The following is a 25,946-nucleotide window of genomic DNA, read 5'->3' as shown; positions in this document are numbered from 1 at the left end:
TTTCATCCTTGCACGTCACACTACCCAAGTACTTAATGCACTCACATTTTCCATTTCCTCATCATCCAACCTCATCGTACATTCAGTGACTTCATTTCTCTCGAAGACCATACTTTACTGTTCCCTACATTCACCTCTAGAGTTCATTTTATACACACTTTCCCAACCCTCTCTGATTAGAGGTGCCCCAGTGTCCACTGCCGTTCCTTGTACCTCTTTTATAACCACATGCACATACATATTGAACTACTATGGAGACATGTCACATGCCTGTTTCAATCCAACATTCAGATAGAAAATTTCACTCAGTTCACAGTCTATATACACTGCAGACTTACCACCCTCATACAAACTCTTCACAGCATTCAACAGCTTCCCGTTTACTCCTTAATTATGTTCTTAATATTTCCACATTCCTTGTCTATCCACTCTGTCATATGCTTTCTCCTGATCCATGAAGGCCACATGCAATTTCTTTTCTTTCTCTAGAAACTTTTCCACTAAAGACCTAACGATGAATATCTGATCTAAACAGCCTTCCTTAAACCCCCCTATTTTTTTCCCACTAATTCCTCCGTTATTTTCCTAATTCTGTCAGTAATTATCCTGCCATATACTTTTCCTATTACACTCAGAAGACAAATGCCCCAGTGATTACCACACACTTCATTTTCCCCTTTTCCTTTGTACAGGGGAAAAATTATACCTGACTTCCAGTCTTCTGGGACTCTACCTTCCTCCCAGGCCAATCTGCACATCTTCCATATCCATTATACAACTGTCTCTCCCCCATGCTTCAGCATTAAACCACACACTCCATCAATTTCTGGGACTTTCCCCATTTCAACTTTCTTAATTGCGTACACTTCTTTCACCCTACTGATCTCCTCCACCCTTCTCACCTCCCTCCTTCTCCCAGCCATTCCCCAATGTTATGATCTCATTACTTTCATTCTTTATATTTAACATTTCCTTAACGTATTCTCTCCATTTTCTCACTTTTGTCCTTTTTCCACTTTCAGTCTGCCATTTTTATCTTTCACACCCCTGTTATCATCTTTATCACCTTGTCTAACCCATTACCTCCTTCTAAAACATTTTCTTACATTCCCTCTATTTGACACTCAAATTCCTTCCAGATTCCTCATCCACTCCTTTCTTACTCTGTCTTACTAATCTTTTCACTTCTCACTTCCTATCTACATATAACTCTCTTCCGTCTCTCAACTTCCTCCATACCTCTGCGTGTCATCCACTCACTATATGCTTTCTTCTTTTATGCCACAGCTTGTCTAACCTCTTTGTTCCACCATGCTGTTCCGTGCACCCCATTTTTTCATCTCTTCACCCCACACACCACTTCACATGCTGCACAGATTTCTGTGAATATCTTGCACACACCTTCCACCTCCTCCATCTGCTCCAAATTGTATTTGCCCAGTCGCTTCTCCACTTCTCTCTTGTATTCTTCCCTTTCCCCCCCCCCCCCATGAACCTTTTTACCCACGTTGTATGAACAACTTCCTCCTGTCTTTTCCTCCACCTATTCCTCCAGTGCACTTGAACCTTGACTTTCACCACCATGAAATGGTGGTCAGAAAGTCCACCCCACTAATCTCTGTTTGCTCTTGATCAGTTACATACCTTCCCATTCTCCCATCCATACTCACAAAATCAGTCATTGCCTTCCATTCATTTAGTTCACCACCCACCCTTCTCATCACTCGCCACATATACCTGTGGATCATTTTGTGCCTAAAGAGGGTATTGGCTATCACCGACCCCTTCTCCTCACAAATATCCACTAGAGCTCGCCATTCTCATGCAGTTCTGCAGACACACCCCACTTACAAACTACTCCATCCACCCTCGCATTCCTTGCTTGGAATTCTACTTTCAGTTCCATGAAGTTAAAAATATTGTTACACTTCACAGTGGTAAATAACAAGATAATGAAGTGGCATTTAAGATCCAGTAAAGTAATCTTCAGAACCCAGCAAACTTTCCAGAACACAGTCACATATCGTTAGATGATGAGGTTACATGAAATGAAAACCCATTGCATAGTGGTTTATCATTTAAAAAGGTCGTTATAACTTGGGTTCAGTGGGGATAGGGAGGGGGCCCTAACCACATAACCTGAAATCTAAAAAAAAAAAATTACGCTTTTAGGTTTGCCCTCTGTGGCCTCAGTAGCACCACACTTTCCACTAGGGGTAGCATCCATGCCAGACACAATTTACAAGTCACAAGTTTCAGTTCTGTATTTCACATGCAAAAAGTTATCCATCCATCCATCCATCATCTAATCCTGTGTTGCCCCATGAGTGTAGGAGCCCAGGGCTAGGCAAGTAGGTCCTGACATTTAAGATGAGAGTGACCAGCCTCATTCATCTCTGAGTGGCATTACATGAACAATAAACCCCAACCACCCCTTGGATAGAAACCTGCACAGGCTCAATCTGATTGGAGCGCAATAATTGCCCACTGAATCACCAAGCGTCATAATTTCCTTATATGGTTACCACCCAGCATAGTAAATGGTTTCCTGGTGTACAGGAGACCATCTTGCTTGTCACTCAGTGTAGAGTCACCCATAGGCAGAAAAAGGAGGAAAAAATGAAGGAAAGAAAGACAGAAGAGGAAGTGTAAAATCATCCATATGCAGAAGGAAGAGGAAAGAATGAAGGAAATAAAGACAGAAGAGGAAGGAAGGAAGGAAGAGAGGAAAGGGCAGTCACCTGAGAGCAGCACTACATCAAGTGAATGGATGGTTAGTGACCCCACCTACCACTACAAGAAGTTATCACTTCACTTAATACATATAGCACACTGCACTATTTGTTATGTAGTTGTTCTGTTATTTGGTGATAACAGTGATGTTTCAGTGGCCTGTCATGCATTAAATGGAATGAAAGGGAGATGATCACAGTGAATATAAACACTGGGAGACCGTCTTGGCTCAGCTGACGGTGGGCTTCTGTGAGATGCACCATATTCGCACAGGATTATCGTACATGGCCATGAGAATTATCATTCTGGTGAATTTCACCATCATTATAGCAAAACTGGGTATAACTTTTAGTTCATTGTTCGAGCAATTTATCACATAGCAAACAAATGTACGCTATAGCGAAGCTTGATTGTACAGTGATATGTAAGAGTATAGGAGCTTACTAGTGTTTACACTGCCACCATTAACTCTGTAATGATCAGGACAACTCTGGTATTTTATTCCAAGTAATGTTAGATGATTCCCCCTCACCATCTAGCTAAGAGTGAGCATAGGGTCTGAGAAGGTTAATTGCTTTCATATTTTTTTTTTCCAACAGAGAAGAACGTTCACCACAACATGTCAAGCTTCTCTGAGACAATGGGGCTTGGTTACCTCAAGACTCAAGCCATCGAGTTTGTCAACTACAACAAACGTCAGATGTCTCGAATTTACCCCAAGGGCGCACGTGTGGACTCTTCAAACTACATGCCACAGGTCAGAGCACTGGTATAGGTCAGGAAGTGAATCATCATCACCATCATCTTTCTCATTATTGTCATCATCATCATTATCATACTTAATAAAACTGCCTCAAAGAAACTTGGATTCATTGTTTCATTTATAAAGGCTTCAACATGCCTGCATGCATTAGCCTTGGTCACGTAATGGCAGCTGTCCAAGCCACTTAATCTCTGGCAGCCCCCCTATTCAGTCCCTTATCCCGGGGTCATACGCTATGACCTCGCCTAGGTCATTTTCAATCTGCGTCTTGCAACCCTACCCCCTGCATTCATTTCTCACTTTTTGTGCCCAGTTGTCATCCTCCATCCTCTCAACATACCCAAACTATCTCAGTCTACACCTCCTCACCACAACATATCAGTCCCATCCTTCCTCTCAACTCTTTAGTCACAGTCCTAGTCCCCCAAGACCTTGAATTCTAGGACACACTACACATCCATCTCACTCCCGTACAGCATTACACCCCTAACACATGCCGCATACAAAGATCCCTTACCATGGAATGTGAGCCCTTTTAATGTTAGGAGAGGCAACAGCTCCCTGAACATTCTCCACTCACTTCTTACCATTACCATAAAACCTTCCTCGAGCCCCACCTCCAGCATTTAACATGTCCCCCAAATAACAAATTCCTCCATACGCTCAAGAGACTTCAGTAAGATCAGTCCTTTCACACCGGACAATCTCTGCATACTATCCCTGACACACAACACACACAAAATCAACATTATGAAGTCTGATCAGAAAGTATCCAATTATATATTTTTTCTCGTAAACCAGTAGGAGCAAGGCGATGCTGCTCAGTGGGACGTTTAACCTTGAATCATTGTATGAATGCTCAGATATGCTCGGCGCTGTTGCACAATCCAGTCACTGAGGAGTAACATGTGCTTCAGAACATGTTCTTGCTTGTTACATTTTCAAATTGTCCTGTGATGACTGAGCGAATCGAGCAACGTTATTGACTCAAATTTTGTAAAAAACTTGGTGACACAGTCTGAAACCATCAGGAAGATTCTGCAGGCTTTTGGCAGTGATGCTGTGACCAAAGAAAGCACGGCAGATTCGGAGGAAGGTGAAACTCATGCTGAGTTTATATATACAGTATATGTACACACACATATATATATATATATATATATATATAGCTCAAATGTCGATTTAAGGGACCGCCATTTAAGGGATTTCGGATTTAAGGAACTCCATATTGTACCTGACACACGAACAGGACCATTCAAAAATAATACGTAATGTCTAGTTTATATACATTACTATGTTTCTTTATACAGTACCCATAAATAATATAATCATATAAATAAGATAAGTGAAATAATAATTGCATTTCATAATAAGGTTGTCTTTATGTGTGGTAAAACAAATGGACATTTTCAAGTAAAGGACAAGTTGATTCCTCATTTAGTTCCTTAAATCGAGGTTTGAGCATATACAGTGCCCTCGCACAGTGAACGTATTCAGAGTAAATGATTCACCCAGTGAACGAGCAGGGGGTAATCAGGTCCAGAACCATAATGAATGAGTTGATCTCCGACTTAACAAAATCGGCGAAATGAGTAGGCCATAACCGTTGTCTCCCATATCGAATGACCCCTCCCCCACACACACACACACACAGTAGATGCTGCACAAGAAGTCAGATCTGAGCAGCCTATTGAGCAGAATCCAAAGGAGGAAGAAGTTTTTCCTACGTTGATGATTAGTAAAATTCTAGTGGCAGTGGATGTTCTGAGAGAAGAGGTTAAAGCAGATGAAACCAGCTGCCTTAGGACACAGGAAGTGCTCAGTGGAGTAGAAATAACTTTTCATTATTGGACTGAAAGGCACAATATGGAAGCCAACGTAAGAAAACAAACACTCATCACACGCTACTACTGAACCCAAGAATAACAGGTGCCAGTTGCCTCTATATTGTCTGCTACACTTCCTGGGGAAGACAGTGATGGTGTGATGTCAGTGGTGTCATCTTTGGACTGTGAAGGTGTTATGGGAGAGGTGAATGAGGTAGAGGCATGCGGGGAAGTGGTTCATTTAAGTGATGAGGATGAAACTGGTGACGGGAACAAGGAGTGGTAGGTGATGTGGAGGGGTCACCCTAAGTGTATCTCCCTGCCTCGGAACCACCTATATTCAAGCCAGTGAGGACTGCCATCTGCTCCACTTAAGGTTAATAACCATGTGTTTTCATCATCATCATCATCATCATCAAATAACTCCGAACATCCTGCAGCAAGAAATTAATCCATTTTGACGTTGACAGTAAAACAGAAACGTTAACAATGGTCATCCAAAGCCTCGTGCGTTGGGTCAGTGCTTCACAGACACAGACACACACACACACACACACACACACACACACACACACACACACACACACACACACACACACACACACACACACACACACACACACACACACACACACACATAGATGCACCCAAACAAGCAGATGGTGGGGTTGGGTAGGGGTATGGGGGAGGGTGGGAGCTGGGGTAGAGGCGAGTGAGCTCGTTTTATCCCCCTCTTCACTCCTCTCTTCCCTAGGTATATAAGATTAGGAGGGGGGGCAGTAACTTACTGTAATTCACTTATTTTTCTCTCAGGTCACTGGGTATTATTACTTGGATTATTGGTGGTCAGATAACAGGGCTTTTACTGAAGTAAGAGACTGCTTGCACCATTTGGGAATCGTACTATTTGATCATGCACTAATTGGGACCTGGGGTATATACATATATCATCATCATCATCATTGCATCATCATAGCATATCGTATGTCATATCATCATCATTGCCATCATCATCATATCTTACATCATATCATCATCATCATCATCATCGAAATTAGGAAGCTCTTTGTTAACTGTTGTTGTATATTTTGGGCTACATACTTATGGGATTAGGAGACTCTAGGACTTCTTTCCTACCAGTATATTTCAGCAGATAACACATTAATAAAATTTTGTACAATATGTTGTTTATGTAAATGGTGTGGGTCTTCAAAAGATAAAAGCAGTATGCAGAGTTAAAAGTATCAAAGTGAAATATGGAAAATCAGTTGAGGAAATATCAGTGAACCTCCTTGATCCATGCAAATACAGTCTTGGGTGTTACTGTTGCTTCCATATATCGTCCTTTTAGAACAGTGTTATTAACCTCTTCACTACAGTGGCATATTTCTCATTTTGTATGTTACTTTTTAACACCACATGCAACTTAGGAGAAATTTTTCGAACTGGAGGGATTAGATGTAGATGTGGTTATTCACTTCATTAGTACTGTTCATCATCATCATCCAATCCTACGTTGCCCCATGAAGAGTGCAAGAGCCTGGGACTAGGCAAGTTGGTCCTGACATTTTAGATGAGAGTGACCAACCTCTCTCATCCGTGAGTGGCATCACATGAGCAATAACTCCAACCATCCCTTGAATATAAACCTTCACAGGCTCAATCCAATTGGAGTGCCGCAATGACCCACTAAACCACCAGGCGCCATAATTTGGTTATATGATTACCACCCAGCATAGTATATGGTTTCCTGGTGTACAGGAAACCATTCGGCTTGTCACTTAGTGTAGAGTTACCCACAGGCAGAAGGAACAGGAAAGAATGAAGGAAAGACAGACAGAAGAGGGAGTGTAAAGTCACCCGTAGGCAGAAGGCCGAGGAAAGAGTGAAGGAAAGAAAGAAGGAGAGGAAAGGGTAGCAACACTACATTGAGTGAGTGGATGGTGGGTAGTGTTAGTGAATAATATCATGAAACAAAATAATTTGGTGATAATGTGATTAAAATGAAAACTATGTTAGTGGGTTCAAGAGGATATGATATGGTATATATTCTAACTACAAATACCTGTAGACAGTAATCCTTTAGTTGTGTGAATTAAAAGGTAGGATATTATATGATCAAAAATTTATTTTCCTATTGTGCTGTGCTTATCAAACTTGAGGAGAGTTGAATGTTGAGTAAGTATATAAAAATTGTTAGGCACTGGTTAAGTAACAACAGTGATAAATATGAATTCATTCTTTCTCCTTGCATACAGAGGAAATTGATTTGGGGGGGGGGGGACCTTGTGGTTGCCACTGAAATGAGATATGGAATGACAAAAAATTTTAACTGGAACAAATCAGTATGGAAATGTTGTTATCTTGGACACCCTTCTTTTGATTCTTATCCCCAGTGATATCAGAGAGCTGTTCTGTAGCTCTCTGCACCCCATGTGATGATGAGAAACTGGGTTTTGATGACAATGACGATAATGACAATGAAGACAACATTTCTCTCCCACGGAGGAAAAGAAAATATGCTTAACAGATTGTTATTCCCCCAGGCAAAACAAATGATTATGATGTTTCTCCCTCTCAACAGGTGTTCTGGAATGCTGGATGCCAAATGGTGTCCCTGAACTTCCAAACGCCTGATCTCCCAATGCAGTTGAACCAGGGCAAGTTTGAATACAATGGCAACTGTGGGTACCTCCTCAAACCGGATTTCATGAGGCGACAGGACAGAACATTTGACCCGTTTGCTGAGTCACCCGTGGATGGTGTGATTGCTGCCCAGGTGGCTGTTTCGGTGAGTTGATGTTAATGAATCCTTGTGTATGCTCAAATGTTGTGATGGCTGTGTTGCTGAGTCAGCATGGTTATGACTCCTTATTTATTGTGATGAGCTGTGTTCGTGAGTTTTTCTGTCATAAGTTTGCTGGCTATGTCACTGAGTTGTAGCATCAGTCATTGAGCTCAACTGCTGTACCTTTAATACAGGCATTTTCCAATATCCGACGAGTATGCAAACTTATGATGGTCATCAAATATAGATTCTGTTGGATTTTGAAGCAGGACCTCCCATGAGTTTCATAACCCCTAAATGGCCACCTGTGTCAAACAACGCCCTTCAGTATGAGTGCTAAGGGCATCGAATTAGCGTGAGCTATAAAAAACTGTGAACAATTATGGGAAGGAAATGAAGGACAGTGGTATGTTTACACGTCCCTACTCTGCCATTCCAAGCACTTTTGGAATCAGTTCATCTCGTATGTTATCGCCCTTTTGTTTATATGTTATTGGCAATTACCTAGTCATTTTATTAATTTTTCTTTGAATTACAGGATGAGTTTAGGAGGTTAAAAAAGGAGAAGGTGGAGAGGTATGGTGGATGAATGTGTGAGGAAGAGAGGTCTGGAAGTTGGTGAGGCTAGGGAACTGACAGGAGATTGAGCTGGCTGGATGAATTTTGTGAGGAGAAGCGCATGATCAGGGATTTTTGGCACCACTAATTAACGTGGCAGCGTCTGGATTGACTCTGTCGGATACGATACTGTGAAGCTACAGATCGTGGTGAATGTTTTTGGCTTATCCGATAGAGCCAGGATTCCGGGGGCTTGAATGATGAGTGAATGGAAGTGTGGCCCATTGGATTGGGCAATTTTGGGCTGTCTGGACATTGCTACTCCTCACCCTGCCCTTGGGTGGGAAAGGAGGTCCGGATGATGATGATGAAAAAAAAATAAATGCCAGGTGCACCAAATGATTCTTTTCACATTAGTAAGAAAAAAATAAGTTTTTGGAATTTGAACAAAAATGGTTCCGGGGCCTACCTGCGGTGCATATGAATGTACAGTAATACCCTGATTTATGATACCCCTAGATGTGATACCCCTGCTTAACGATAATACCACCATACGCTGCCTAATGATGGCCAAACCCTGGTTTAACAATGTTTTGATTTTTTTTTTTTACCGAATTTGATGATATTTTAGACTAAAATTGTGTTCAGGTTGATCTATAAACTGTTTTTAGACTTAGATTAATGTGTTTTAGCCATAGGTGGGGAGATATATTTGACGATTTTCAGATTTTATTTGGTGGTTTTAGTGAGTTATTTACGGGTATTAGGCTTAGGTTAGCGTCCTTGACAGCTGTTAGACCATTTAGATTGACTTTAAACTTGTTTTTGGGCTCATTTGGGTGGGTTTTGGGCTTGGTTTGGGGGGAAACCCAAGGCTGGTAAATGCTTCCCATTACTTTACATGTTAAAAGTACAGTCATCCCTTAACATCCGTGTTTTTAACATACACAGTTTTAAATATCTGCGGGTGGATATAACATAAACGGTTTTAAATATCCACAGGTGGATACAGTGCCGGAGCCCGATTCACCAAAGCATTTTGTCTTGCTGAACTTTGATATGTGGTAGGTGGGGGCACTTACCATCCACTCACTCGATGTAGTTCTGCTCTCGGGTGTCTGCCCTTTTCTCTCATCCAACCTTCTTTTCTTCCATCCTCTTCTGTCTTTCTGTCCTTCATTCTTTCCTCGCCCTTCTGCCTACAGGTGACTTTACACTCCCTCTTCTGTCATTCTTTCCTTCATTCTTTCCTCTTCCTTCTGCCTGTGGGTGACTCTGCACTGAGTGACAAGCCAAATGGTTTCCTGTACACCAGGAGACCATTTACTATGCTGGGTGGTAACCATATAACCAAATTTTGGCGGCTGGTGATTTAGTGGGTAATTAGGCACTCCAATTGGATTGAGCCAGTGAAGGTTTATATCCAAGGGGCGATTAGGGTTTATTGCTCACGTAATGCCACTCAGGGATGAGTGAGGCTGGTCACTCTCAGCTTAAATGTCAGGACCAAGTTGCCTAGCCCTGGGCTCCTACACTTCTCATGGGGCAACATAGGATTGGATGATGATGAACTCTGATGTCACTGTTCACTGCAAATGTAACATTATCCAAGGCACAGTTCATGGCTGTTTTAGTGATGGCAATTTCCAGTAAATCAAATATAACACTCTTGGCCACTTCATTTATTAATACCATTAATTCATCAGGGGAAAAGTTGGGATGGCCTGAGATTATTTCTTTTCATCCATGTTCTCCTTTGCAATCTTGGCAGCGAAGGGCTTTGTTGTGTTTACCAGCTGATACAAGGGGAAAGCTCCGTAATTGGTTGGTCATACCAAAGCTTTGTGTGTAAGAGCCTCCGTCATTGGCTAATCGGAAATCAGCTGGTATCGGTTAAAACGCCTGATGATCATGATGACCCTCCTCTCATTGCCGAGGGCAGGTAAAGTGAAAATTTTGCCTGTTTTTATAGCTTTTGTTGCCCTTATTACTGTATTGTTTGTAAAGACATCTTGGTCCCAATTAACATGCCTATATGGTGGATGTGCAAGTGAGCACTATTTGATATCGCACTAATTGATACACATAACTTATGGGGGAAAATTCATTTGGTGGATGAGTGACTCCAACTTTAAGGGCTAAACTTTTAAATGATAGTATACATACATGCACGCACATGTACACATACCCTTGATGAGCTGGTCTGACCCCCCCCCCCCCCCAAGTAATATGATGCAATACGCACCCAAATCGCAACAAAATCATACGAGAGTGGCTGAAAGTGTTATTGTATATTGTGAATTACTGTGATAAAATACAAGGGATTTGGTAATATTTTTTCGATAATCAGAGAAGTCAGATGCTAAGGTAGCACATTAGCTAGTGAACATTTTTGCAGCTGCAGACTGTGCTGCTATGCTATGAAATGACTCCTGACATTATATCAATAAACTTTGTAAAAGTAAGTGGTAATAAAAGTCATTTGTGAAGTTTGATAAAGTTTGTATTGATTTTCCTTACATTGCTACTGTTCCGGTAAAGTCTAACATAAACACTGGAATATCATAATAAAATCATAGGAGACTGGCTAGAAGTGTTTTGTTTTTATTATTATTGCAATTACTGCGATGAGGTAATGTGGCTGTAACCCTATTTTGCATGAAAAAAAATTGTGTTTTGGTGGAAATTTCCACCTCCCTGGGCTATTTCCCATGTCAGACAGTCAAAACACATGTTGTATTCTCTCAAATCGTTCTGCGTGCTTGGAGTGCCTATGGACATGCCGTTTGTTGCAAACGATTGTAGAAAGATTGACATTTGTCTGGCAAATTTTAGCTCTCAAGATTAATGATAAGTGGGTTAAAAACACGAGTTGAAAGCACATAATTTTTTTCCTATTTCTCCACAATGAGCACAGTCAGTACATTGTCATCACAGCCACTGCAGCCAAAGGGTTAAGGGGGGTCCAGGGGTGTTTTTAAAGGGGGCTGCAGATATCCGCGGATTTATAACATAGCGGGTGTCTCTGTTACCTAACCACCATGGATGTTAAGGGAACACTGTACCCCAGTATACGATACCCCGCCTGATGATGGGATTTTACCTAACCAGTTACATCGTTAAACTGGGGTATGCCTGTTCAGGGGTTAATAAATAGAGAAGATGCATTCCAGTCCCCACCTAAAACTCACAGATATATAAAGTGATCTACCAACAAAGGACATACAATAAAATTGGTAATGGTTATACCATGTACAACAAGTATCTAAAGAATTTATATATACAATAAAACCTCAATATAACGGACTTCAGTAGACCGGAATTGGCTTCTATTGGACTTGAGGAACTACCAGACTAAATTCCTATATATCGGAAAAAGTCTGATAAAGCCAGAAGCAGACCAGACTGCCTGACCACTTCAGCTATGTTCTCCACAATAAGGTAAATAAAAGACATGTTTATCAGTGTACAGTACGGTGTTATTGTATATATTATGCCATTTGATTAATGTAGTGAAGTTATGCACAGTGGTTGTCAAAACAGTTAAAAAAACGTTCATACAATCTGGACTAATGTCTGATATATCAGAAAAAGTCTGGATTAGCAGGGGGAAGTCTGGATGTCGCTTTTATCAGAATTTCGCATTTTTCGGAATGGTTTGGACCCCAATTAGTCCGTTATAGTGAGATCTTACTGTACTAAAAGTACAGACAGACCCCAAGATACAATACCCCTAGAATTGATACCCCGGCATAACGATGGGGGTAAAAATACCACCCTACCCCGCCAAACGATGGCCAAACCCTGGTATAACAGTGGGTTTTGTTTTTGTTTATACCCAATTTGGTGATCTTTTAGACTTAAATTTTGTGTTTAGGTTGATTTATAAGCTGTTTTTAGACTTAGATTAATGTGTTGTAGTGATAGATGGAGTAAACATTGTCATTTTGGGATACAGTTTACCAAGTTTGATTTTTTCGAGTCTTATTTTTGATGATTTTAAGATTCAGTTTTTGGATTTAGGTGAGTTATGAACTCCTTTTAGGCTTAGTTTAGCTTGTTTTATTGCAATTGGGGGCTTAGATTAGCTAGAAACTTGTTTTGGGGCTCATTTGGGTGGGTTTAGGACTTGGTTGGCGGGGGGGGGGGGGACGCAGTGCTCAAAAACACATGCCTGTACTTTACACGTTAAATCTACCCTGAGCTACGAAACCCCGTTTAGCAATAAGTTTTTACTTAGCATCATTAAACCGGGATATGTCTGTACCATGCTTACATGCTCTGCAAAACCAGTCCTGTGTATGCAGGGATGTGTTTTTCTGTTATAAAATGTCACATTGACTGACCATGACTTCATCAGTGTCTCTTCCCTCCCAATTCCATATCTTTCTCCCACTTTTTCTCTTCCTCCTTTTCTCCTTTCCTTGTTCCTTTGCTCCAGCTGTTATTTCTATCCCTCACTCTAACTCATTTTTCAAGTTACCTCCAGAGGTTTTAAAAGAAAATTCAGTAAAAGAGGAAACACATGAGAAATTCATGTCCCTTGCCCTCTTTTCACTTGCTGAGACAGTGTTTACACAAGCCATTGCATTCAGTTTTGGCCTCTGTGCAGCTTTTGTAAGGACCCCCCCCCCCCCTCTCTCTCTCTCTCAGTCCAGCTTTGGAGGCACAAGTGGAGTGATATTTCTGTGTAAATGTGGCAGCTATTTTTTTTTTTTTTTTTAAATATATATATATATATATATATAAAATTAAGGAGGAGGAGGATGTATGAGGAATCCTTGAATGTTAATCCTTTGTATAAATATAAATACAGCAATCTCTCCAATATCTGATGTAGTAGAGCCAAAGGCTTGTCCGGACATTGGAAAAACACCTCTTGGACAGGTAGCCTAACTCAGAAAACCAACTTTATAACTCCCTACCGAACATGCATAGCACCCATTTAAGACCCTGTTCACACAGATAAGGGACAGAAAGCATGAAATAAATGAAAAGGAACCAGAGAATGAGGATTTAGAGGTGAGTATGGAAAATATTTAGCAGTATCCAGGGTACTTACAACACGTCCATGGCCATCGCGAAGAATAACCTGCAGCCTCTCAGACTCTTGACAGTAAGAAGGTGCACCTGAAGCACCTACAGTAATCCAGTGTTGCACTGCGCAGTAATCCAATGTTGCACTCTGAATTCTAATTTCTTAACACTGCGCATTCATTTTTTACTTGCGCTCCACTTGAAACTCACCAGTGTTGCACTCTGCAGTTAAGCCTTTGCACTCTGAATTCAAATTTCTCAACACTGCACATTCTTTTCTTACTTGCTCTTGCACATGAAACTCTCTATTGTACAGTAGCCCTCGGCATTTAATCCTTTACATTCTGAATTCAAATTACTTAACACTGCACATTCTGTTCTTTACACTACACAACACTGTATATTCCCGTGTGGTCTAGTGGCAAGTTTTTGCTGTTTATTCACTGTCAGAGTCTGAGGGTAGGTGTTGCAGGTGGCCGAGGGGTGCGTCGCTGGGACGTGGTGATGGACTACCCACTGCAGACAACTATGAAGATAGGCACAAACTCACGTCCAGTGGCGACTCGATGTTGGTTAATGTGCTGGGCTGTGGCTCAGGTGGAAGGCCTGTCTTGGGGAGGCAATGGTGTGGAGCCAGGGCTGGGCACTGCGGGGCTCACGAGCCTGAAGAAAGTGCCAGTGGTTGATTGATGTAAAGAACAGTGATTCTGGCGAGTGATGATGCCTGTCTAAAAGCATGCACTTCCTCCACAAGTCCCAGAGGCCCCATCTCCGTGTTGCAGTCCGGGTGTTCTAGGTAGTCAAGAACAAACGTGACGTGCTCCCAGAGTTTACTCAGCTTGGGGATGGCTGGAATAGTGGCGCTGAGAGGAGCCCTCATCATCCTCGTTGTCCTTGTCGGAGTCTTGAAGCTGGGTACTTGTACCGGCAACTGAAGATGCGATCTCGATATTAGACATGATCTGATACCCAGGATCGCCCTCGTCGTCATCCAACCATTCATGCACTTCGTCCACATCAGCGTCGTCGTAAGCTGCACGAAAACGTGCATGGAAGTCATCCACTCCAAAACCTAGAAAGTTGTGCACCACATCAGCTCCGAGAAGCAGATGAGACCAACCACTTTCCAGAGTCTTGACAGAGACTTCCCTTCATGCTCTGGCCCAGTTATAGATGGCTGACTTCATGTTATAGCGGCAAAGATTTTCCACAATCCGCTTGCTTCGCGTGGCCTGTCCCTCCCTGCACTTGTCCTCATCCTCGAGAACAACCATCACCTCGTCCAGGAATGTCCAAAGGTACAGCCTCTTCGTAGGCACGATCACTCCTTGGTCCATTGGTTGGATCAGAGCAGTCATATTAGGTGGCAAAAACAAGCACTTAATGCGGCCTTTCTCAGCCACCAACTTCTGGTCAGACAGATGCGCAGGTGCATTGTCCAAGAGAAGGAGAGCCTTTACCTGGTCATGCAGGATTCCCAGTGTGTTCATCTGATAATGGATGACCTCCTTGACGAAGTGCTGGTGAAACCAGTCTTTGAAGATCTTGGCTGCGAACCAAGCCTTCACAGAATGGTACCACACGACAGGAAGGACATCCATCACTCCATGAAGGCACTGAGGCTGCTTTGCACGGCCAACAATAACGGGCTTGAGCTGGTGCATGCCATTAGCATTGGCGCAACACAAAGCAGATACCCGTAGCTTGCAGAGCTTGTGGTCAGGTACACGCTTCTCCGTCTCCTCTGCTAGAGTGTTCGTTGGCAGCGAGCGATAGAATAGACCAGTTTTGTCAGCATTGTAGACTTGACCGAGAGTGATACCCTCCGTGTTGATCAAGCCTTTCACCTTCTGCCGAAACTCCTCTACTCCCTCCTCGTTCATGTCCAGAGCTTTGCCATGGGCCTTATGGTTGGTGGTAAGTCCATTGCGTAACTTGGAAGCGAAGAACCAGCCCTCGGATGTCTTGAAGTCTAGAGTGTCGTATAGCCTGGCGAACTTCTTGGCGGCAACCTTCAACTGCGTACCACGCACCAGCTCACCAGCAGCACGTTGTTGTCGATACCAAATCAGCATGGAGTGGTCAATTTATGCAAACCTGGGATGGTACATAACCTTCCTCTGCACGTTGCGTTTGATCTTCAATGCGAAGTCAACCATGTACTGGGTGAGTTTGTCCCGGGATTTCTTGATATCAAACAAGGTTGAGCAGCCCAGGTTGAATTCCCGGAGGGTGCGAGACGTCAGCCATCCTGTGTCCACCTTCTCCAATATCTCCCTCTTCTCCAGAGTCAGAACCACTCGTTTCCTCTTCTCAGGCAGGGGGCCATTGTCACACACATGAGTAAGAGGCAGCAGAGGAACAACAGTGCCTGGAGCAGGTAGGGCACCACCTCAAAAGCGAGCACGTTGGCAGCCATGGTGACGAGCATGCATTCATGATGATGAGTAAACAGGAAATGGGGAGGAGGCAGCGTCACCCTGGGGGACGTCGGTGGAAGTCCGCAGCAAAACACAGCTGGTCGGCGCCACGCACCAAGTTCAAAATGCAGTTGAAAAAAAATCTTAGATTTTTTTTTGGTCTGCTTTTTTGCGTTTTTTGGGCATTTTTCGATTCCAAAGGCCTGGGCCCAAAATCTCCGGACATTGGGGTGTCATGATATTGGGCGTCCGGATATTACATAGATTACTGTACAAATTTTCTTTTTGCAGTGTTAAAAAATACATGAACTGAACCCCATGCATTTCCAAATTGCCAGTGGTTGGATGATTGGAAGAGCGAAGCAAGCAAAGCACAACACAGAGGTTATGCAGGGTATGCCCCCTATTCTGTATTGCTGAATGAATGAATCATCATTTTTTTATTCGTCGAATATTGGGGTATGCCTGTACATGCGCCTAGAAATATTTAGGGTTGCTTAAGAGGTACCTGTGGTGGTTAAGAGTGCTTTATTTAAAGCTTTCATACTCCTACACTGTCTGACATACCACCGTTTTACTTCCTAACATGTCTTATAGTACTGTAGCTTATACTGTACCACACAAGGCAAGCTTAGGAATGCTTGTCATTGGAGCTGGCATTTAAAGTGGAATTCAGGGTCACCAACTTAAAGTTATTTTACTGGAGATTCAGCCTCAGATCTTGTGATGAAGTGGCAGTTGCTCCTTTGACTAGACCCCAGCTGACTCGATGATTAACAGATCTCTTTCACATGTTGCATATGACTTGGAGGTTCACCAGAAATTAGTGTCAAGAAGCCTTGTTTCCTCAGAGTTAATAAATTACTTGCTATCATGTTATTATTTTCTGTGAGTTTGTTTATTAAAATTTGATAGTTTGCTACCAAGTGCAGTCCAGAAAATCTTGCCTTGCTGTAATGTAACCACATTTTTCACCACTGTTACATTGTAGAGGAATAGTAATGACTGTTATTAACTGACAAAGTACAGTACAGTAATTCAAGGACCGTCCTGTGGAAGAAAGGGAATAACTACCTTTTACAGAACTGAGAATAATAAAGTTGACTAAAATCTCAAAATCTGCAATATGAAGGTACATTAAATCCTCAATATGCATTTACAAAAACATCTATGGAGTACAAGCTTTATAAAGGATAAAGTTTCAATCCAGTTAGATTTACAGTCATTTACTGTTGCATAGTAGAGCATAATGTTACCCTAAAAAGTGAATTGTATGTGAAGCATCATGCAGATGAACTTTCTCAGCATCACGATGTTTATAACCCTAAAAGAGGAAAATGGTGACGTTGCAAGAGGACATTTTCAAGGTACACAGAGAAAAAAGCTGAAGTTTATACCAGTAGGTGAGAGATGGTAGTTGAAGGAGAATGTTGTGAATGGAGTGAGATGTGCAAGGACAGAGCAGCCTAGAGTCTATTCTGTCATGGTCACTTTCTGTATAGCAGAGTTCCTGGATAAGGCAAAGCATTCAGTGAGATGGATAGGTAGGTAAAATCTAAAGTGTTCCCATTTGCCAACAGGTCATCGCTGGTCAGTTCCTCTCGGACAAGAAGGTGGGAACATACGTTGAGGTGGACATGTATGGTCTGCCTACGGACACCATCAGGAAGGAATTCAGGACACGCATGATTCCCTCCAATGGTCTTAACCCACAGTACAATGAGGAGCCCTTCTTGTTCAGAAAGGTGCAGAATTTTTGTTCATATCATTTGTCTGTTATGTCTGGTGGCTTAGTGGACTCAAGTACCAGTTGGCATGAAGGTTATTTGCTGTTTGCATTGATTTCGGTCTCCAAGAGTTGACTTTTTTTTTATTCCCTCTGTATAATACAGTACAGGTACCACAAGGGACAAGGCTAGTTACTTACCCCAAAATGTTCACCAGTAATTGGTCAAGTCTTTAGCATATATACTTCTCAGAGGATAGCATGGGACTGGAATTGGATTTTTTTTTTCTTTTTATGGCAATATATTTTGATGTATTTATTAAATCTCCGTGCAACTTAAAATTTTAAGTGTAGATTATTCAGTCTACACCAAGCTAGTTTCTTTTCCTATTCATCCTTGTGTGATAAAAACTGTTGTATATTTGAAATAGATTCCTTAAAGTCAGAAGTGTGGATTAGACTGATTTTTAAAAATGCATCTTACTAAGTATTTGATTGTGATGCATTTAATTTCAGAAGACTGGAAATGTATTCTACAAAACTACATAGTGTATTGTTTGGACACCTCGTTTCATCACAAAATCCAAAAATCTTGACCAGTGTTTGCAAATTTTTCCACTTGTGAATTTTTTCTTTCTTTATCTGAGTCAGGTGGAAGTTTCCTGTCAGTTTTTTAATTCATTCCAACTCACTTTAACTGAATCCCATCTCTTCTAACCAGTCCAGCTCACTTTAACTGAACCCTGTCTCATCTGTCCGGTCCATCTCACTTTAACTGAACCCCATCTCTTTTAAATGTCTCCTAAACTGCATGAAGTTGTCTGATTGTGAAAAAAAAAATTTAAAGTAGAAAATTAGACATTCTAGTACTGAAAGGGTGTAGTCACTTATTCTATCAATTGCCAGACGCCTTAATCCCTTAAGGAGTGGCCACAAACAAATCTCCTCCATGTCGCTCTGTCCCCCGCCATTTCACTGCCTTGCTCCCGGCTCACACCCCCTCTCTCATACACCTCTCCACTCCATCCCTCTATTTCATCCTTGGCCTCCCCCTCCCTCTCCCCCCCTCCACCTTACATACACTGTCCTCATTAGTCTCTCATTCTTCATCCTCTCCTCAAGGCCAAACCACCTCAATGTGTTTCTCCTAACGCTTCCTATCACATCCACATCCACACCACAACGATCCTTCACTTCCTCATTTGTCAGTCTGTCTCTCTGTGTGACTTCACATGCTCCTTTCAAATAACTCATATCCACAGCTCTCACTCTTGACTTGTGTCCCTCCAACAAGGTCCAAGCTTCACTTCCATGCATTAGAGTTGGTATCACAATACTGTCATGTAGTAACTTTTTCACTTCCATGCTCACTTCCCTGTTTCTTATCACTGCTTTCAAGGAACCAGCAACCTTTCTTTCTTGTTGTACCCTTTCAAGCACTTCACCCTCTAGACTTCCATCCTTACTCATCACACTACCCAAGTACTTAAACACACTCACATTTTCCATTTCCTCCTCATCTAACATCACTGTACATTCACCGACATCACTTCTCTCGAAGACTATAACTTTACTCATCCTTACATTCTTTTTTAGATTCCGTTTCTTACATCCTCTCCCAAACTCGTCCACCAATCGTTGCAGCTCCCCTTCGTCTTTACTCAACAACACAGTATCATCTGCAAACAACAGTGCTGTACAGGGAGTTTCCAAACACTGCCCTCTCTCATTAGGGCCACTCCAACATCCACTGCCCTACCTTGTATTTCTTTTATAACCCCAACCATATACAGATTGAACAACCCTGGAGACATGACACATCCCTGTTTCAATCCAACCTTCAAATAGAAAAGTTCACTCAGTTCACTATCCACACACACTGCAGCCTTAGCACCGTCATACAGTACATGCTCTTCGCGACATTCAGCAACTTCCCATCCACTCTGTATATTCTTAATACTTTCCGCAATCCTTGTCTGTCCACCCTGTCATATGCTATCTCCAAATCCATGAAGGCCACGTACAACTTCTTTCCTTTCACTAAAAACTTTTCCACTAAAGATCTAATAATGAATATCTGATCTGCCTAACCTTTTCCCTTCCTAAAACCTCCCTGTTCTCTTCCAACCTATTCTTCTGTTAATAAGTATCCTACCATATACTTTTCCTGTTACACTAAGAAGACAAATGCCCCCCCCCCCACCTTTTTTTTTTATTATGTGAGGAAGAAGGAACCAAAGGCCACAAGCCTGCAATAACTGTTCCTTCCAAGAGAAAAAATACAAGAGAGAGCCAAATTCAAGATCCGATCATTTCGAGATGCCAGGACACACTGCGTTTGAAAGACTGGAGATCATAGGAAGCAGGAAATACAAACAGAGAGAGACAGTTCCAGAGCTGACCTGTTGTATAAATGAAGGACTGGGAGTAATGGTTAACTCTTGCATTAGAGAGTTGGACAGAAAAGGGATGAGAGTTTGCTGCTAGATGGGTGCTACGTGCCCGTTGTAGAGGTGGAGGAATGCATGCAGATAGTTCAGAGAAGCAGTGACCATTGAAGTAGCGATAGAAAAGAGATAAAGATGCAACAGTGCGGTGAAGAGACAGAGGTTGAAGGGAGTCAGTAAGAGGAGGAGAGTTGATGAGACGAATAGCCTTTGACTCCACCCTATTGAGAAGAGCTGTATGTGGGGAACCTCCCCACACATGAGAGTTGTACTCCACACAGGTGCGGATAAAACCCGTGTATAGAGTTAACAATTGTGCAGGGGTAAAGAAGGAATGGAGTCGGCTTAGCACACCTAATCTCTTGGAAGCAGGTTTTATAAGAGATGTAATATGATCTTTCCAAGACAAGTCCCGAGTAAATGAAACCCAAAGCATGTTCAAGGATGATGCAGGATTAAGCTGAATATTGTTAAACACTAGTGGGCACACCTTTGAAAGATTTTGTCGGGTTGATAGGTGTAAGAACTGAGTCTTTGATGCATTAAAAACAACAAGATTATTTTTACCCCAGTCAGAGATAAGAGCCAAGTCAGACATTAGGGGCGATATAGCCTCATCCCTTGTTTGTTGAAGTAACTGCTGAGATGGGCATTGCGGGAACCGAATAGAAAGGTGAAAGGTGGAGTCATCAGCGTATGAGTGGATAGGGTTAGATGTACAGCTTAGAAGGTCATTGATGAATTAAAGAAGAGAGTTGGTGATGGACAGAGCCCTGAGGAACACCACTGTTGATGGATCTAGGAGAAGAACGATGGCTGTCTACAACAGCAGCTATAGAACGACGAGAAAGGAAGCTAGTGATGAAGGCACAGATAGAAGGATAGACACTGTAAGACGGCAGTTTGGAAATTAAAGATTTATGCCAGACTGAATCGAAAGCCTTTGAGATGTCAAGTGCAGTGACAAAGCTTTTGCCAAAGTCCCGAAAGGAGGATGACCAGGAGTCTGAAAGGTAGGTGAGATCACCTGTGGAGTGTCCCTGATGGAACCCATACTGACGATCAGAAAGAAGGTTGTGATAGAAAAGATTCATTCATTGCCAGACGCCATGTATCCCAAACAGGGTGACCAAGGGCTTAGAGTTAATTGTTTTACAGGGAGGGGCACTAATCCTCCACCAACCCCACTTGACACGTAGGGATGCCAACAGCATCTGGTGTTCCCAGGCGGTCACCCATCCAAGTACTAACCAGACCCAACGTTGCTAAAATGCCTTTAAATTTTTCTATTGAGAATTGACTCGAAAACTTTTGAGATACAGGATGTTAAAGTAATTGGATGATAGTTAGAGGGTTGGGAAAGGTCATCCTTCTTTGGGACTGGCTGAATGAGAGCAAACTTCCAGCAAGAAGGAAAGGTAGAAGTTGATAGACAAAGGCGAAAGAGTTTGCCTAGGCAGGGTGTAAGCACAGAAGCACAGTTCTTGAGAACAACAGGAGGGACTCCATCAGGCCCATATGCCTTGTTAGTACAGTGGAAGTCTGATTTTTCAGCATCAGTGGGACCAGGCTAGTGCCGAAAAATCAAAATTGCCCAATTATCAAAAACCCTACCCACTCAGGACCTTATATGTATCGGTGAACACTATCATCATTACTCATATAATTACAAATGTGTTTGGAGAGAGTACTGTATCCTGTTTGATACTGTACAACACTGTAATGAATACAGTACTATTCATGAATATGAAAAATAAAGAAATTAGTGAACATATATAAACGCAATGGTACCGTAGGTCAACAAGTTCACATGCACTTACCTAAACTTATAGTAGGTTCCTTATTTACATATGTACAATAGAAGGGGTTGATTGGAGTTTGCTACTGCTGGAAGAAGTCCCCGGCAGTAGAGGGTCCTGCAACAGGCTTTAAGGACTCTTCTCCCTCTTGCTGCAGCAGTAGAGCTTGAGGTTCAGAGACTGCTGTTGGTGATGGAGAGGAGGGAGCAGCAGAGGATGTAGCTTTCTTGGCAGCTTTTTTAAAGAGGTCAAATAAGGTTGCCTGCTTCACAGATGCTGCCCTTTTAGTCTGGAAGTCCCTGAACATGATGTGATACTACATCACTTCACCACTGTTAAAATGAGATGAGCCCTCAACAAACCGTAACAATTTTCCATAGGCCTCTGCTGCTTCCTTCCAGGTGACCTTATCCTGCTCATCTTCCTCCATTTCATCATCACTTTCAACATCCTGGGCCTCCATGGCCTCAGGATTTGTCATACTCATAATTAGTTGCTCATTGGTCAACACTTGAACAACTGGTGTATCAGTGTCTTGTTCCACCCACTCAGGAATGTCATCATCAGTCAATGAGCTTAGGGTATGGGACTGTGGGGCAACTTGAACAATTTGCACAATATTTTTGTATTCACTTAACCTCTTGTCCCCAAAGCCAACAAACTCCTCTGTGTCAGCCTGTTCCTCCTGGAACATTGCACCTGCCCACAGCTTTCTCCAGCATCTTTGCAAAGTTCCTTGCTCCACATCTTGCCAGGCTAGGGCAGCCATGAAAAGTCCATCTTTGATGGTGAACTGCTTTTGGAATTCATGCAGTGGAAGCGTGGAATTCAACAGCTGTCTAGCAAAAGCAGCACGGTAAGAAGTCTTAATTTTCTGGATGACTCCCTTGTCCATTGGCTGAATTATTGATGTCACATTTGGGGGCAGACTCACAACAAAAATGTTCCCATTCACTAATTCACTGGCAGGAGGATGAGCCCTGCAGTTGTCCAGTAGGAGGATGACCTTAGATTCAGTAGGCAAAACCTCTTTCACCAAATTGGCTTTCACTGATGGAACAAAGTGATGGTGGAACCAGTACGAAAAAGCTGCTGCAGCCATCCAGGCATTTCCTTGAGCATCATACCAAACTGGTAAATGTTGGACATTTTTCAATGCTCTCGGGTGCTTATATTTCCCCACAATAAAAAGTTTCAGCTTGTGTGTTCCTGAGCCATTTGAACACACTAACGTTGTTAAACGTTCCTTGTTTCTTTTAAATCCTTTGGCTGCCTTTTCTCCTGCCCCTGCTAGAGTCCTTTCAGGGATGCTCTCATAAAAAAGGCCTGTCTCATCCGGATTATATATCTGGCAAGGCTGAAGCTCATGGTCTTTTATGAGTTTACAGAAAGTCTCACTGTACTTCTCGGCAGCATCAGCATCAGCAGACATTGATTCCCCACTCATATCCAACTGCCTGATGCCATGCCAAGCCTTGAAATTTCTCAGCCACCCATAAGAGAAAATTATATGGTTCTGTTATTTTCATCTCAGCATAGAACATTTTGGCATTTTCTCTGATGAGAGGCCCCGAAACAGGCTTCCCTTCAGAACGCTGAGCCACAAACCACCTGTGCAGCACTTCATCCAGCTCACTTAACTTTGCTTTTTTCATTGCTTTCCTCTGGGTCATACCGGAGGCCTGAGAAACAAATTTGAATAGATCGTTCTTCTGTTTCTTAATATCATAGATGGTAAAGGAACTTACGTTAAACTCATCCATTATCTGCTTCCTACTCATGCCAGCCTCTAATTTTTTCAGCAGTTCAATTTTCCGAGCAACAGTCAACACCTTATGTATTCTTGTTAACACCAGTTAACTTTCCACTCGTGGAGGCCATTTTCAAAACACGCAGATGTTTACACTGTTCACAACACACGGCTGGTCCACTCAGATGTTACAAAGCTCCTGTCTGATGTTATGGTGCGTACAGCACACTCGGATAGTAATCTCAGATATATTTTGGTACGAAGTTCACAAAGCACACAGAAGAATCGAGAGAAGTCGGCAGCAGCATGGCAACAACTCGGAAGAATGGCGAAACAGATTCTCTTTTCCATGCTAGACTCACTACATGATTGTCCTCTCTTTATGCTACGGGAGAAAGAGCCAGCCTCTGAGCTTCATGGCAGTGGTAGACTCGTTCCATCACTTCCACTATCTCACTCACTAAGGCGGGTAAAGGCGGGTAGCTAGCTGGCGAGCCTCATGGATAATTTCAAGACTGACGAAAAAAATCGGAAAATCTGCCGAACGATCAGAGATTTTCGTAAATGGGACTATTTCTCGGAACTGCCAAAATGTCAGATTTGCCGGGGTACTGGATGCCGAAGAATTAGACTTTTACTGTATTGAGGCCTGTGATGGTAGAAAATACATCAGCTGAAGAAATTTTAATATCAGCCATGACAAAGTCAGAGGGGGGAAGTGATGGAGGAACAGCACCGGAATCGTTTAAGGTGGAATTGGAGGAGAAAGTCTCAGCAAAGAGATCTGCTTTATCAGTAGAAGAAATAGCTACAGAGCCATCAGAATGGAAAAGAGGAAGGAAGGATCATGAGGTAAAATTGTTAGAAAAGTTTTAGCAAGGTGCCAGAAGGAGTGGGAAGACTTCGAGTTGGAAAGTTCAGAGCCTTTAGTACGGGTGAAATTATTTCTACCAGAGCGAAGAACAAACTTAGCATGATTCTGGGCAGAAATTTATAAAAGATGCGATTCAGGGTTGCGTTGGTTCCGGTACCTTATGTAGGTCCTCTCCATGTTGCAGACAGCATTATAACAAACTTGATTAAACCAAGGCTTTCTTGCATTAGCCAAAGGATATGAGAAAGGAATGTATGCTTCCATGCCTGAGAGAATAACCTCCGTAATGTGCAAGGCACACTCAGATGGCTCCCGGCCATAGAAGCAATAATCATTCCAGGGAAAATCAAAGAAGTACTGCCTGAGAGCCTCCCAATCCGCAGCTCCAAAGTGCGACAGACGACGTTTCTTTGGAGGGTCCACAGACCGTACCAGAGCGATAGGACAGGTTAAGGTGATAAGGTTGTGATCAGAGGAGCCCAATGGAGAGAAAAGATTAACAGTGTAAGCAGAAGGATTAGTTGTAAGGAAGAGGTCAAGTATGTTGAGCGCTCTCCAAGGCGGTCAGGGATACGGGTAGGGTGCTGTACAAGCTGCTCTAGGTCAGTAAGGATAGAAAAGGTGTAGGCTTGTTCACCAGGTGGATCAGTGAAAGGAGAGGAGAGCCAAAGGTGGTGGTGAACTTTGAAATCTCCTAGAATGGAGATTGCAGATAATAGAGAAATGGATAGAATGTGTTCCATCGTAGAAGCAAGGTAGTCGAAGAATTTTTGATAGTAGAATTAGGGGATAAGTAAACAGTGCAGATATATTTAGTCAGAGAATGACAGGAAAGCTGAAGCCAGAGTGTAGAGAAATCAGAAGAATTGAGTTCAGGAACACGAGAGCAAGATAAGTCATTGCGTATATATACTGTACACAGCAGCCACCTTTGGCTTTGAAATGAGTATAGAGAAAGTAGGAGGATACAGAAAAGAGTTTGCTGTCAGTTGCCTCAGACAGCTGAGTCTCAGGAAAAGAATGTGAGGTTTAGAGGAGGAGAGGTGGTGCTAAACAGAGCGAAAGTTGGAGGAAAGGCCACGAATGTTGCAGAAGCAAAGATGAAGTGAGTCAGACAGTTGTTCCTGGCAGCTCGAGTCATCACCAGGAGAGAGGCGGAAGGTAGGGGCATTTGTGGTCCCCCCTCTCTGGGGACTCCAAGGCTATATATTTTGAAGCCATGATT

The 25,946-nt window shown here is 42.5% G+C and overlaps 1 protein-coding gene across 1 annotated transcript in view; it reads left to right on the top strand.

Annotated features, from left to right (window-relative positions):
• The window catches only part of norpA (no receptor potential A), a 506,175-nt gene that overhangs the window by 401,347 nt on the left and 78,882 nt on the right, over positions 1-25,946 (top strand). Inside the window, exons 14-16 of the mRNA XM_080274227.1 lie at positions 3,333-3,490; positions 7,907-8,113; positions 17,706-17,870. Of these exons, the coding sequence (XP_080130353.1) occupies positions 3,333-3,490; positions 7,907-8,113; positions 17,706-17,870 (530 nt within the window). The remainder of the gene's footprint in view (positions 1-3,332; positions 3,491-7,906; positions 8,114-17,705; positions 17,871-25,946) is intronic.

This window comes from Coenobita brevimanus, chromosome 57 (genome assembly GCF_032717465.1).
Source record: "Coenobita brevimanus isolate Jiangsu-jjx chromosome 57, ASM3271746v2, whole genome shotgun sequence".
Taxonomy (NCBI): Eukaryota; Metazoa; Arthropoda; class Malacostraca; order Decapoda; family Coenobitidae; genus Coenobita; species Coenobita brevimanus.
Note: the sequence above shows the minus strand (reverse complement) of the source record. Positions and strands in the feature narration are given on the sequence as shown.